Raw genomic sequence first — 16064 nt, 5'->3', positions numbered from 1 at the left:
GACTAATTCTGTTATCTGAGAAGTAAGGGAGGATCAAAATCTTGCTACATATCCCAGGCTGGCTTCAAACTCATAACACTCTTCCTTCTTCAGCCTCTAGAGTATTGGAGTTATAGGTGTGTACCATTATGTCTGGCTTCTTAGTGAATGTCTTGATTTCAGTGACTACATAATGTTGACTGCAACAAGATTCATGAGGACGGTCAGAGCAGTCGTTTTAGCATTACCTGATAATAGTTGCTGCTTGGAGACTTGTGCTCTGAGGTTCTACACTGGAAACTGAGCAGGTGGCGGTGGTTATCATCCTCATGTCTTTAGTAATGAACGGCCACTTACAAAGAGCTAGAAGTACAGCTGTGGCCAAACAACTAGGAGCAGAATGGTTTTCAGTGTGATCTGGGTAGAGTGGTTTGCAGACGTTGTGTTAGACACCGAATATTTTAACTCTTACCAGAGCTTACCACACTGATTCACATTTATACAGCACCCTTATTACCTCTTCTGCTTCTGTTCACCCTGGCTTCTAGTCCTTTCCCAGGTAGACTATTCTTTGGTCTCTGGGTAGTCTCACATTTCTTCATACTTCCTGGGAGTGATATAAAGTTGGGGGGGGGGGGGTGGGGGAACGTGTGCATGCTTAGCCACAGTGCAATGAACGCCACCCATTTAAGGTGTTCCTCAATATATTTTCTCAGACTTCTGACCCGAGCTTGCTGAGGGATAGAATTAAACCTCTGACCATTTGTTCCTACCTCGTGTATGCATGTGCACATGTGTGTTATGCGATACTAGGCTAAGGGATATGATACTCTTTTATATAGGAACCAGAACACAACGAAATAAGAACCTGAGAGGGAGGGGTTGGGATGAAGAGAGAGAATGGGAGGGAACTGAAGTTTTTCAAAATAAGAAGTTTGTATTTTAACAAAGTTCTGCTGAGAAATAATTGACATATAATGGACTGGATGTATTTGCCTTGTAATTGTTACATATGTATATACCATTGAAATCACCATCACACTGAAGGTACAGATACACCTGTTATCAGGCTCCCTCCTGCTTCTCTGTGACGTCATTCTCCAGGCAGTCACATTTGGTCACAAATTTTAAAAATAATGAAAAACTCTGAGCAGCATTGGCGGAGATATTTAAAATGGCCAATAAGGCCATTAAACATGCCAGTGAGTTGTCAAAGAACAAATTTTTAAAAAAGAAAAATACTAGTAAGAAGTAAATATGCCTTCTTCTTTATAGGTTTATTCTTTGCAAAAAATCATGGAATGCATGTGGATTAATGAAAATAAATCAGAATAGAGGAGAGAATTTTTCATTTTAGCTTTAAGACTTTTAAAACTGTATGATAAAAGTATCATACTGGGAAAACTACTTAACCTTTCTCAGCTTCCTCTAACTGTGTAAAGTGTGACCATAATAATAAACAGACCTTTCACGTATCGGGTTTGTTTTAGGTTAGATTTGTGGTCCCAAAGAACTTACACTTCTTGGCCTCTCAAGAATGCCTGTTCCCTAGCGTTTCCCTGGGTTCCAGAGCGAGGCACTTTGATCTTAACACTCAGTTCAGCGTTCCTAGCTGAATTTCTTAGTTACGCAGTTTGTCTGTGTCCCTGAACTCAAGGTATGTCCTTCTAAGTGCAGCTCGCTGTTTGCCATCCGCCTCCCATGTTTGCAGCCACTCGGGCTCTCATAGGCAGTGTCAGATAGTTGGCCTTCTTCATACTTTTTCGTGTGTAATTATCTATTTTCTAAAATAATTAAAAAATTCCAGCTACCTCCTCCTACCTTATTTCCCACTTCTTAGTGTTAGAATTTTTTTTTTTAATTAAAGAAATAAATTTAAATACCATTTAAAAGAATGGTAGTTCATGTTAATATTGCAGTGTTTACTGAATCAAGATTTTGGCAGGAAGACGGTTTATACTTGGGGATCCAAGAAAAGGACTTCAGCAGAAGGAAGTCATTGTAGCAGTGTTGGGAAGAGGGACCATTAGGGGCAGTGAGGTCACCCAGAGAGGAGCAACTGCAAGAGAGAGACTGCAGAGCGATGGAAGGTGCTGCTAATCCAGTGGGAATCTGAGCCACCGAGAAGAGGCTGCCCAGTAACAGCAGGGTCCATTGAGAAACCCAGGCTGAGCAAGTGGCAACAACATGTGTCTAGGGCTTTGGGCTCCTGACGCTCTCTTCTCTGAAGTACAAGCAGGACTAGGAACCACAGGAACTGGAGGGCAGCTTGTTAGCCTTGTGGTCAGGGTGAACCTGAGGGCAGCCTGAAGAGAACTGGCATGCCAGCAATCACATGCTGCTGACCAGGGTGGCCACAGCCTCTGGCTGATGGCAGGTTGCACTCCCTGGAAGTCATACCTAGCCAAATGTGAGAGTGAAGTAAGAGATGGGTTTAGGAAATTTCTGTGAAATGCAAATGGGGAAATATCCTTCACCTTCCTCTTTCTTGTCTCCTAGTGGGGTTGACAGACTAGCAAGGTTCAGAAAATAGCTTTTTCTAGTTTGGCAGACCATAGAATTGTGTCTTACTGGGGCTAAGTCTAAATGTGCTATTATTTCCCCTGTGAGAACCCCTTAACCACAGCTGCCTGGAGGATGAAGACAGTGTTCTCCACATGTTCACACTTAACCCAGTTACAGAGCCATCGCTGCTTGCTGCAGGGGAGATGACATCTGCAGTCCTCTCTGAGCTGAAATCGGGATGTATACTAAATTCTAGCCAACTTTTGGACTTCAGAGATTTTAAATTTAACCATTTTAAGAGTCATTTGATTTTTCTTAAAAAGGAATTTTACAAGACTTATTTAGAAGGAAATATATTTGTGAATTGTGTGCAGTGTCCTTGTTTCGGGGGAGTAGTTAGTTAACAATGGCAGTGACTCTGAGCACCTTTTATCTGAGTTGCAATCTGTAACATTCTTCCTACAAGCAGCTCCTTGCTTGGTCCTGGCAGCAAGTGGTGTTGCCCCAGGGTCAAAACAATAGCAGTGATAAAACCAAAGCTTCTGCCGATCATACATGCACAGGTAAATAAAATAGAAATAAAAAGAGTTAATCACCAGTCTAGACTTTTATTGTTATACAAAAGAGAAGCCAAGACTCAGTGCACCGGTGTGAGTGATTGAACACACTGACCACACAGCCGAAAGTTATTGGCATTTTTGATACTTAGATAGCTTTATCTTTTTAAATTTTTTCTTTGTACCTTAAAAAACATAAAGTAGGGACTGAGAGATGGCTCAGTGGTTAAGAGCATTGGCTGATTTCCAGAGGACCTGGGTTCAATTCCCAGCACCCACATGACAGCTCACAATTGTTTATAACTCCAATTCTAGGGGATCTGACATCCTCACACAGATATACATGCAGGCAAAACACCAGTTCACATTAAAAACAAATATTACACACACACACACACACACACACACACACACACACACACACACACACACACATTGTATATAAAAGTGCAAAAGGATATTTACTGCTTAGAACTCTTAATATGTAGCCATGCTTCAGAGCTAAACTCGTGTGTGACCCTTCTGTGCACAGTGCAAGCCTAACCTGTGTTGCTTTCCAGCCCCAGCACTGGATGTTGACTGGCAGAGCAACAACACCTTTGCATCTTGTAGTACAGATATGTGCATTCATGTCTGCAAATTAGGACAAGACAGACCTATCAAAACATTCCAGGGACACACGGTAAGAAGTCATTTCTCTCCTGTAAAATGATTATTTTGAGCAAGTAATATTTCAGAATAGTTTTTGAGTATGCATATTAAATAACAGCCTGTTCTATAAAATGAAAATATAAATATTTACTGCTGTTTTTAGAATGAAGTAAATGCTATCAAATGGGACCCAACTGGCAATCTCCTGGCCTCGTGTTCCGATGACATGACCTTGAAGGTAATTCTGGTAGTGCGTGCTTTAGGGTGGGGTGTGTTCCATATGTGGCTAGGCATTTTCAGGTGCATTTTTTTTTTTTTTTTTTGTTTTTGAGTCAAGGTCTCATAATGTAGCTCAGATTGCTCTGGAACTCAACTATGTAGACCAGGCTGGCCTTGAACTCAGAGTCTGCCTCCTGAATGCTGGGATCAAAAGCATGTACTACCTACCACATCTGGTTTAGGCTTTTTAAAATGTCCTTTTGATACTTAAAACCTAAATGGAAGACTTTTAGCTTTTTTATGGTTAATATTTTCCCCTTGGAATACTCGGATATGTGACTATCGTAAATTCTATTAATAGAATGGCTGTGCAGGTGTATTGTGCTGCTGTACTTGTCACAGTTCTCACTGGTAAGGAGGCAATAAGAGCATACATTAATCTATAAGAGACTTCGGAAGAAAATCTATACACACAGTCACGGAGGCTGGGACTTCCTATTTGCTGTCTTCAAACTGGATGCCCAGGAAAGCCAATGTCTTAGTTACTTTTCTATTGCTGTGCTAAGATACCATGACGAAGGCAACTTTTAGAAGAGTTTATTGGGATGAGTCCTTGACCACTGTGGCAAGGAGCATGGTGGCAGGCAGGCATGGCACTGGCCTATATCAGCAACTGTGACCGCAGAGAGAGAACTTAAATGGGAATAATGGGGTTTTTAAATCAGAAAGCCCACCCCAGTGATAACATAGTCCAACAAGGCCACACTTCCTAATTCTTCCCAAATAGTCCCACCAACCGGGGACCAAGCATTTAAATATATGAGCCTACCGGTGCTGTCCTCACTCACACCTCCACAGCCAGGCTCGCAGTTCCAGACTTGAAGCTCAAGGCCTGAGAAGCTGGAATGCCAGGGCTATAGGGTAACAGCTCAGTCATGAAGCTAGAGAAGATAGTGGTCGCTCTCTACATAAATACTGCCTGCCTATATGGAGAATGCAGTCTGCTGTGTCCTTTCTTACTGAGAAACATGGGCAAATAATACTTGGCCAAGTATCTGGATTCTCCATGACTCAGTCAAGTTGAGACAGGGTACTAACCATCCAGGAACACAAATGTGATGTGACTAAAAGCAAAACTTAATACCTTTCATACCACAGGAAGTGAAAACGTAATTGTCAAGTAAAGACTAGCCTAGTGCCAGTCTCTAGAATGACTGAATGTTTGTGCCTCCTTATGCCACACATGGTCTCCTGAAAACATTTTATCCTCAACCTTGCAGGATCAGTGACTGTAGTCACAACCCTTAAAAGTAGGATAGTCGGCCGGGCGGTGGTGGCGCACGTCTTTAATCCCAGCACTCGGGAGGCAGAGCCAGGAGGATCTCTGTGAGTTCGAGGCCAGCCTGGGCTACCAAGTGAGTCCCAGGAAAGGTGCAAAGCTACACAGAGAAACCCTGTCTCGGAAAAAACCAAAAAAAAAAAAAAAAGTAGGATAGTCATGCAGGGAAAAATCACTTTTACTGTGTACAAACTAGGTGTTCCTTTCCCTACCTTCACCCTGAGAATCAAATGGAAGACTTGGATGTGCTAAGAAAGCATGCCAATGCTGAGCTGCATCTTTCTCCTTTGTATTTTTGAGTCAGAATCTCACTATGTAGCCTATGCTGGTCTTGAATTTCAGGTCCTTCACATCCTACCAAGCACTGGGTATAGGCCTATACCACTACACTAGCTTAATTGTCTTGTCTTTGGGTTTTCTTCTTATGCACATGCATTAAAGCTTATTATTTTGTCGTCTCCCCCTCCCCCTCCGCCCCCCAAGCTGAGGACCGAGCCCAAGGCCTTGCGCTTACTAGGCAAGCGCTCTACCACTGAGCTAAATCCCCAACCCCACATTAAAGCTTGTACTGTGGAAGGAGGCCAGTATCCAGAGAAGCTTGTGTCATGGATTGAGTGAGCTTCAAGCTGAACAGCCTGGAATTAGACACCTCAGGCTCTAAATTGGAGCTTTTCTTAACCTTACAAAGAATTTGAAGTCACAGAAGATTCCAAAGCAGAAGTAGAATGGGTGGTGTGTTATGAACAGCAGGATGATAAACCTCAGGAACAGAGTTCTAGATCAAGAAAATGACCAAAGTAGATAGAGAATGTAAAGAAGATTGGAAGAGGTATGTCAGGCTTGCCTGTGCTGTTGAAAAGACCAAAGAAAAAGTTGTAGAAATGTGTGGTCAGATTCATTTCCTATGACTGTGTATAACTAAGTTACAAAGCACTGTGGTATTGTTCTCTTAGCTGTTTACAGCATTGAGAGAGAGAGAGAGAGAGAGAGAGAGAGAGAGAGAGAGAGAGAGAGAGAGAGAGAGAGAGAGAGAAGAGAGAGAGAAAAGAGAGAGAAGAGAGAGAGAGAGAAAAAGAGAAAAAGAGAATGTACACTGAACCCAGAGCCTCACACGATGCTCAGCTGCTCACACAAGTGCTCTACCACTGAATTACTATGTAGCCCTAGTCCAAGGACTTTCTAAATGTTAAGGTTTGTGCAATTTACGGCTATTCAAAACAATCTTAGAACAATTAGAGTTAATTAATTCAGCCTTCAAGTTTTGCAATAAGGAGTATTTGAAGAATTTAATACATTTTTATGGAATAATGTTAAATACATTCAACTACCTTTAAAATTTTTTTTGTGGTCCTTCCTCTGATGTTTAGTTACGTGACTCATTTTGTACAGAAAAGATAGCACTTTTAAATGTATCTGTTGTATAGAAAAATCACCAAGTTTTTTCTTTTGGTAGATTTGGAGTATGAAGCAAGATAACTGTGTCCATGATTTGCAAGCACATAATAAAGAAATTTATACTATTAAATGGAGTCCAACAGGACCAGGGACAAATAATCCAAATGCCAACCTTATGCTAGCAAGGTGATGTGTCTGTTTCACTTTTCTTATTGAGTCTCTCACGAATAAAAACTGGGAAAATATGGCAGAAAACAGGGAGCACGTCTTGTGGGGAATATATCTCAATGGGAACCTTTAGCCATGGTATTTTTAACATTAGTATTTCAGGGCTTAATGGCTTTTTTTAAAAAAAAAAAATTAATCTGTTGAATAAAACCCAATAATTAGGCTTGGCTTGTATTTATAATCCGGCGCTTAGGCCAGTGTGCCTAACATAGTAATTAACTTGGGCTCTATAGTGACCCTATTTCAGCAGAACATACAGATCATTGGGGCATAAAATAATAAAACTGTTGCGTCCACAGCTTTTTTTTAAAGAGAGATAAATCCCCAAATAACAGTCAGTTTAATACTCAGAACCATGGACCGAAAACCAGGACCATTGGGAGGATAGTGAGTGGGCAGGAGCCAGGGCTTCAGCTTTTTCCTGTTTCCCTTCCAGTTTTTACAGTACTGGGATTTTAACAGTGTAATCTGCTAGCCTTTAAGGATTGGCAGAATGTGGGAGGCTGCGGACAAGGCCAAGAGAATATTTGATTACTTATAAAATTTTTCCCCTTCCATTTTCAGTGCATCCTTTGATTCTACAGTTAGGTTATGGGATGTAGACCGAGGGATTTGCATCCATACTTTGACAAAACACCAAGAGCCCGTGTACAGTGTGGCTTTCAGTCCTGATGGCAGATATCTGGCAAGCGGTTCTTTTGACAAGTGTGTGCACATCTGGAACACACAGGTATGTCCCAGTAATTTAAACAGTCAACTACACTTACTGAGTTAAAAGCATTTACCTATTTACTTATAGTTTGGTTATTCCTCATGTAACATTAGTTTAATTCCTAGTTTTAAAAACCTGAGAGTGCCGGGCGGTGGTGGCGAACGCCTTTAATCCCAGCACTCGGGAGGCAGAGGCAGGCAGATCTCTGTGAATTCGAGGCTAGCCTGGTCTCCAAAGCGAGTTCTAGGAAAGGCGCAAAGCTACACAGAGAAACTCTGTCTCGAAAAATCAAAAAAAAAAAAAAAAAAAAAAACCTGAGAGTACGTTGGGGGCACTTTATAGCTAAATCAACACTGACTGAAAGTTGCATTTTTCTGCACAAATCAGAATTTAGAATTAGATCTCTTGTTGTTTTATTCTTGAACAGCATAGTAGATATGAAATGAAGAAGCTTATGATGCACTTGACGTTTGTTGAGGTTAAAAGACAAAATTGCATGACTGAACCAGATTTAACACCCTGCTGCCTTTTCAGGGATGGTACTGTAAAGAGATTCCCCCAAAATAGAAGCCAGCATGTTGCTGTTGCTTTCACATTTACAGCTTTTCAGTGTGTTAGCTTGTGTGCTCCGTACACTGCCCTCTGTGTTCTCAAGGTCTTTGTTGGTGTCTGGCATACTAAATACATCACCAGCAACCCTTTCTGTGGTAGATTTCTACCACAGTTAATTTCATGAGTTACTTGGGTATTTCTGTAGATGTAACCAACCGTCTTATTAAATAAGAAACACAGAAACAATGTAAAAGAGAAAGCCGAGAAGTCAGAGCTCAGAGCTAAAATCTCACCCTTCCTCCTGCTGTCCCAGCTTCGCGAAAAGAGACCTACTTCCTGTCGGTTCGTATTTTTAAAGTATGTTGTTCTGCCTTCTCATTGGTTGTAAACCCAAACACATGACTGCCTCGTCACTGTCTGAATGTACAGCCCCCTAGGTCTTAAAGGCATATGTCTCCAATGCTGGCTGTATCCCTGAACACACAGATCTTATGGGATTAAAGGCGTGTGCCGCCACCGCCACACTCTTGCTATGGCTCTAATAGCTCTGACCCTGAACACACAGATATCTATGGGATTAAAGGCGTGTGCCACCACCGCCACACTCTTGCTATGGCTCTAATAGCTCTGACTCCCAGACAACTTTATTTATTAACATACAATCAAAATAATAATTCAGTACAATTAGATTATCACCACATTTCCCCTTTTCTATTTTAATAAAAAGAAAAAGAAAGCAAAAGGTTATAACTAACAAAAGAAAAACTATATACAAAAGTACAATAACTATATACAATATATACAAGTAATAAATACCTAAACAGGTATTTGACAAATCAGAGAAAATAATTCCATTATCTATCCTATTTTGGTAAATCCAAGATGTATCTAATGCACTTTCTATCCTAATTAATTTTCAACTATAACTAACTAATCTTCAACCATAACTAACTAATCTTCAACTCCCTCAGAGACCCAAGAAGGGAATAATAGTAGCTAACAAAAATAAAAACAGGAAGTGCATGCAAGCAACTTCCAAAAAATTTTGTGAGTTGACAGAAACAGCCAGCTGCCTGGGCAGTCACCTGAGGTTTCTCCGCAGTGTTGGGGCATCATCTTCAGCCTATAGGCTTAGTGTATCTGACAGACTCATTTGTGAAGTAGGATGTACACAAGGTCAACAGTTCAACCTCACATTGGGTGAGAGCAGTCCACGTACCAGAAACACCTGAATTCCACTAGTGTTCTGTCATGATTCAGGATTTTAAATTCTGGAAATTGTTGACAGTTTTTTAATTCAGCTGTCCATTCTTCTTGGCTGTGTATATATGGCTTCATCTCAGCATCCCCTTCTTCTCCACATCCCTCTATTAAATGCCAGTCTACTTTTGAGAGGCATGAGCTTTCAGCTGCTGTTCCATTGTACAACAGAATCCATCGGCCCTCTGCCTGTTAAGCTGCCTTCGAAGAAAAGGGCACCATACCTTTTCCGGATGCGAAGGCCACTTCAGGGATGGGGCCATATTGTCCTGGCCTCAGAAGATGCCTTTTGATAAAGCCATAACCACACTTGTTTTGGCAAGAATCAGTAGTCCCTTGTTTCGTGATCTGTCTGTCCATTTTGTCCTGTTGATTCGAGGATACTTTGTTGTCCAGTGGCTAACTTTTGCCAGAATGAAAGTTGACTCCATATGCAGTTTCTTCAATGCCCATATTTTCTCTAAAGTAGATTGGTACTGCCAGGAGCCGACATGTCTCAAAAAAGAAAAAATTTCTAAGTTATTAAAACATTTTAAATGCCATATTCTGTAGATCTCTGAAGGGTTTGAAGATGACCTGTCTAAAACATCTCTGCTCAATTTTTAAAACATATCTAATATGACTACAAGTTCTATGATAATGTCTAACTATTAGCTTTCATTTCTTTATATCCTAATAGTTGATAATAATAACATTCAAGGATCAGAAATTTGCATTACATTGTGAAATGGATGGAATAAATACAATTAGAAATATACATATAGCATTTTCTAACAATATCAGTTTCAAATTTGTGTACAATATAAAACAATTCAATCCAATGTAAAGTATTTAAAACTAGTAATTGTCTTTTTCTTTTCTTTCTTTCTCTTTTTTTTTTTTAAACAAGAACCTTAAATCTAATCTCCTTTGCTTAGCCTTTTTCCTAACCCTTGACAATAACTTGTAACCAACCCCCCTAAATACTGAAAATTATCCCAGACCCAAAACCCATTAAAAAGACCAAAAAACCACCCGCCCCACACCACCTCTTTGGGAATGTGGGCGTCGTATTCTTAAAATTGCTTCCTGCTGGGTATGGGCGAAGTTTTCTTTATCCTGAAAGAAAAATTTTAGGTTAATTGTCAAATTCTAGGAGAGGTAACTATATCCTTCATTATCCAGTCTGTGTATAATGCCAAAGTTGAGGGTTTATCTCAAGTCCTTATTCAAGTAGTCTTTGAGACTGGATCATCTCAGCTAGTCATCTCAAATTTGCTCTGAGCACCTTGTAGTTCAAAGCTGATCTATGGATGATGTTTGTCAGCTTAATGATATTATTATTGTCCACGTGGAATTGTTGTTGTGGGGCCCCATCTTCTTTCTGGAGACTTCAGTTGATGTTAGGCCTGGCCATGATTTCCTGCAGAAAACTGATAAGAGACTCGAACACAAAAACATATATATGCAGCTAGCCTTTTTTCTAGAATTAGTTAGTACTCTATGTGACCATTCATATCTTAACAAAGTTTAAAATGTATATATATATATTAATCTTGTCAATTTTGATATAAAATTTATACTTTGAGAAAAGTTTAAAGAATCAGAATAGAATCAAAGAGTTGAGGTTAGTAATAGAATAGTCCCTTAATTAATTTTGCTTTTGTCCTGTACCATAGCAGAAGATGGCTCTTATTCTGGCATGATACAGGGAGTTTGCATTTTCCTTTTAACAACATGCTTGATTTTAAAGAAGGAGAGAGCCATTCTCCAACTCCAAAGTCAGCTTTAAATTTTAATTGAACTGGGACTATTAGAAAACCAAGAGTGTTAAATCTTTAGAGAAAAGCAGAAACAAACATTTAGGAAGACATAAAATTTTTTTAGATAATATATACCCATACACCGTTTCACTCTGTTTCTTGGGATAGATGATTTGTCCCTTTTCTTCAGTTGTCTCATTTGTCCAGTGTTCTTCAGATTCCTTAACCTTCATTCTCCTAAAAGACAAAAACAAAAACCTTTCCCCAAGACTAATTTTGGGGATGTTTCCTTTTGACAAGTTATTATCTGATTAAATGAAAAGGCATGTGTTATTGATACAAGTTAGTTTAAATTGGATGTTCATGCTGGTTGATGAACTATCACCTCCTCAATTAAGAGGTCTCTCTTGTTCAAATCGAACCTTTATCAATTTTGACGGTACCCACAGCTTATCTTCTCCCGTAGAAACAAAAGCAAAACCACGTCCCCAATGTAATACATACCCTGGTTTCCATTCTGAGGTCAGCACATCCTTAAAGTATATAGGCTGATTTAATTCTGTAGTTTTTTCTATTATCCAATGTCTCTCTGCAGCTGTTGTTCCTTTCTCATTGGCATTCAGAAAATTCAAAGTTAGAAGAGCATTATGCAGTCTATTTCTGGGGGTTTTTGTTACCCATTTCTGTTTATTTAGCATATCCTTTAGAGTTCTGTTTGATCTTTCTATAACTGCTTGACCTGTAGGATTATGTGGTATGCCTGTAATATGCTTTATATTGTAATAAGCAAAAAACTGTTTCATTTTAACAGAGACATATGATGGAGCATTGTCAGTTTTGATTTGTGCAGGTATACCCATGATGGCCATAACTTCTAGCAAATGAGTGATTACAGAATCAGCTTTTTCAGAACTCAAAGCAGTTGCCCATTGAAATCCTGAATAAGTATCGATAGTGTGGTGTACATATTTCAATTTTCCAAATTCTGCAAAGTGAAACACGTCCATCTGCCAGATTTCATTTCTCTGAGTACCCTTTGGGTTACATCCTGCTGGTAATGGCGTCTGATTGTAGAAGGAACAAGTAGGACATTTCTTTACTATTTCTTTGGCTTGTTGCCAGGTTATGGAAAAATCCTTTTTTAAACCTTTACTATTGACGTGATGTTTTTTATGAAATTCTGAGGCCTCCAGCACATTTCCTATCAATAATTTATCAATCTCATCATTGCCTTGTGCTAGAGGGCCTGGCAGACCAGTATGGGATCGAATGTGAGTTATATATAAAGGATGATTCCTTTTCCTGATTGTATCTTGTAATTGAATAAATAGTGAAGTTAATTCTGAAGCATCAGGCATAAATTCTGCAGTCTCAATATGTAACACCACTCTTTCAGCATACTGAGAGTCAGTTACTATGTTGAGAGGTTCTGAAAAATCCATTAATACCAACAGAATAGCATACAATTCTGATTTTTGAACTGAATTATACGGACTTTGAACCACTTTACTTAAATTTTCTGATTTGTAACCTGCCTTTCCTTCTTTGTTGGCATCTGTATAAAATGTACGAACTCCAGATATGGGTTTTTGCCGTACAATTCGAGGCAAGATCCAATCAGCTCTCTTTATAAGATCAATTCTATTGCTTTTGGGATATTTGCTGTTAATTTCTCCCAAAAAATTACTGCAAGCTCTTTGCCAAGGTTCACTTTCTGTCCATAATTTTTCAATGTCCTCCTTAGTTAATGGTACGACAATTTCTGCTGGGTCTATGCCTGCTAATTGACGAAGTCTCATTTTTCCTTTGTAAATCAAGTCAGAGATTTTTTCCACATAAGTTTTTAATTTTTTATTTGGTTTATTTGGTAAAAATATCCATTCCAATATAATATCTTCCCTCTGCATTAATATTCCAGTAGGAGAACGCCTAGAAGGTAAGATAACCAAAATGCAATCCAGCTTTGGATCAATACGATTCACGTGTCCTTCATGCACTTTCTTTTCTACCAAGGCTAATTCTTTCTCAGCTTCAGGTGATAATTCTCTTGGACTATTTAAGTCCTTGTCACCTTCTAAGGTTTTGAACAAATTAGTCAGTTCATCATTTTTTACCCCAACAATAGTTCGTAGATGAGAAATATCTCCAAATAATCTTTGAAAGTCATTAAGAGTCTGTAGTCTATCTCTCCGAATTTGCACCTTTTGGGGTCTAATTTTTTGTAGCTCTATTTTATATCCTAAATAATTAATAGAATCTCCTCTTTGTATCTTTTCAGGAGCAATTTGTAATCCCCAGCGAGGCAAAATTTTCTTTACTTCTTCAAACATTATTTCTAAAGTATCTGCATTTGAGTCAGCTAGTAAAATATCGTCCATATAATGATAAATTATAGATTTAGGAAATTTTTTACGTATCACTTCCAATGGCTGTTGTACAAAATATTGGCACAGAGTTGGGCTATTCAACATTCCCTGTGGGAGGACCCTCCATTGAAATCTTTTAACCGGTTGAGAATTATTATAAGTAGGCACTGTAAAAGCAAATCTTTCTCTGTCTTTTTCTTGTAAGGGTATTGAAAAGAAACAGTCTTTTAAATCAATAACTATGAGAGGCCATCCTTTTGGTAACAGAGTAGGCAAAGGCATCCCAGATTGTAGAGAACCCATTGGCTGAATTACTTTGTTAATTGCCCTAAGGTCTGTTACCATTCTCCATTTACCAGATTTCTTTTTAATAACAAATACAGGAGAATTCCAAGGGCTGGTTGATTCTTCAATATGCTGAGCATTTAACTGTTCTTCTACCAGCTCTTCTAAAGCCTGGAGTTTCTCTGTTGTTAAAGGCCATTGCTGGACCCATACAGGCTTGTCTGTTAACCATTTTAAAGGTAGAGCTGTTGGTGTCTTTGGAAGATCATCAGTTATTGTGCCCTGTTCTTGTATAATATGGATGGCTGGTGACCACTCATTAGAACAATATCTTCTAATATTTCTCTCAGTAACATGTGCTAGTTTATGATTTGTTTCTGAGATTGGAGGGATGTTAATCTGAGTATTCCATTGTTGCAACAAGTCTCGACCCCACAGGTTCATAGTTATGTTAGCCACATATGGTTTTAATTTTCCTCTCTGTCCTTCTGGACCTATACGTTCGAGCCATCTTGCACTCTGTTTCACCTGAGATAATGTCCCAATTCCTAACAGTTGAACGTTTACCTCCTGAAGAGGCCAAGTTGGATGCCAAAATTCTGGTGCAATTATGGTAACGTCCGCACCTGTGTCTACCAGACCAGACAACAAAACACCATTTATTTTTATCGTTAATTTTGGTCTTTGTTCATTAATAGAAGTTTGCCAAAAAATTTTCTTTATGTTTTCTCCTGAATTTTCTATTCTCTCTGTTTCATCATTCTGACCAGCATGATTTATTCCAATAGGCATTTGGTTATTTAATCGCTCTCCAGAGCAGGCATTTCCTCTATGGCTGCCGGAAAGGTTTGAACTGGATTTGCACTGGGGGCCTGCCTGAGGCCCCTCTGGGAGTTTCCCGAAGACTGAGGCAAAGGATTACCCTGTCTGTCCTTTGTTGATCTACATTCGTTGGTCCAGTGTTTTCCCTTACCACACCTTCTGCATACTCCAGAAGGAAGGGGCATTCTGTTGCCATTGTTCCTTGAAGAAACATTGTTTCTGGAAATGACCTGTCTACAGTCCCTTTTCAAATGTCCTTGCTTTCCACATCCAAAACATCTAACACTCCTCAAACCTTTTGAAATTACTTCTCCTACCCATGTATCATCATGCTCATCAGCTTCAACATTAATTGTTTCTCTAATCCAATCTTCCATAGGTGCAGATCTTGCCCTTAATGGCCTGATTATTCTTTTACATGCTGCATTCGCATTCTCAAAGGCCAAAGATTCAATTATTGCCTTACCAGCTTCTGAATCCGAGACCGTTCTCTTTACTGCTGAAGCCAGTCTTTGTAAAAAATCTGTAAAAGACTCTTTTGGGCCTTGCTTCACCTTTGTAAATGACTCAGATTTTTTTCCTGGTTCCTCAACTTTGTCCCATGCATTCAAGGCTGCCGTTCGATATAAAATTAGGGTTTGGACATCATATAAACATTGTGCTTGTGCTGAAGCATATTGGCCTTCGCCCATAAGCTGATCCTGGCAAACTTGTATTCCTTTAGCCCTCCATTGTTTTTCTATGTTTTTAGCCTCATCCTTAAACCAGGTCAGAAATTGAAGTCTCTGGCTGGGTTCCAGAACACCTTGTGCGAGGTCCCGCCAGTCCTGTGGTACTATCCTATTATATGTTGACCAAGTGTTTAACATTTGCTTTACATATGGGGAATGCATGCCATAAGATACTATTGCCTCCTTAAACCTTTTTAAATCCAACATTTCAATTGGAGCCCAAGTATTTTGTGTAGCCATTTGATCAGGCATCTGCTGTACTGTTACAGGATAAATTAAGGGTGACTGTGTGAAAACAGGCTTTCTTTCTGCAACCTTATGATCCCGACTTGAAACAACTTCACTGTTAATTTCTTCTGTCTGAATTTTTACAGGTTTAACAAGTTCTTCTAACGCTGTTATCCTGGCACTTAAATTGACTATCTTTTTAAATATTAAAATGTGGATTATTATAGTGATGAGGTGCATAATTCCACCAATACTAATATTATATAGTTGTTCCATTGCCAGACTGCCTAAAATTTCGAACAAAAACCAATTTTCTTCCAATGTACACATAAAACCCATTTGTTTTTTAATGTGGAAAAAAATTCTCTTTTAGATAGTTTCCTTTAAAATATCTGATATATTATGACTTACCAAATCTGCGTAGAACAGTAGAAATCCGAGGGGATTTTCAAAGCAGCCACCTAGTGTCCCAGGTGTAAATCCAGAGAGAGAG

The 16064-nt window shown here is 39.3% G+C and overlaps 1 protein-coding gene across 6 annotated transcripts in view; it reads left to right on the top strand.

Moving 5' to 3' along the window:
• Tbl1xr1 (TBL1X/Y related 1) overlaps nucleotides 1-16064 on the top strand; it is a 154265-nt gene that overhangs the window by 126266 nt on the left and 11935 nt on the right. For all 6 annotated transcript variants that reach the window (XM_076573992.1, XM_076573987.1, XM_076573990.1 and 3 more), the window contains 4 exons: nucleotides 3602-3723; nucleotides 3856-3930; nucleotides 6704-6831; nucleotides 7438-7603. In XM_076573992.1, the coding sequence (XP_076430107.1) occupies nucleotides 3602-3723; nucleotides 3856-3930; nucleotides 6704-6831; nucleotides 7438-7603 (491 nt within the window). The remainder of the gene's footprint in view (nucleotides 1-3601; nucleotides 3724-3855; nucleotides 3931-6703; nucleotides 6832-7437; nucleotides 7604-16064) is intronic.

The sequence above is a fragment of the Peromyscus maniculatus genome, chromosome 6 (genome assembly GCF_049852395.1).
Source record: "Peromyscus maniculatus bairdii isolate BWxNUB_F1_BW_parent chromosome 6, HU_Pman_BW_mat_3.1, whole genome shotgun sequence".
NCBI lineage: Eukaryota > Metazoa > Chordata > Mammalia > Rodentia > Cricetidae > Peromyscus > Peromyscus maniculatus.
Note: the sequence above shows the minus strand (reverse complement) of the source record. Positions and strands in the feature narration are given on the sequence as shown.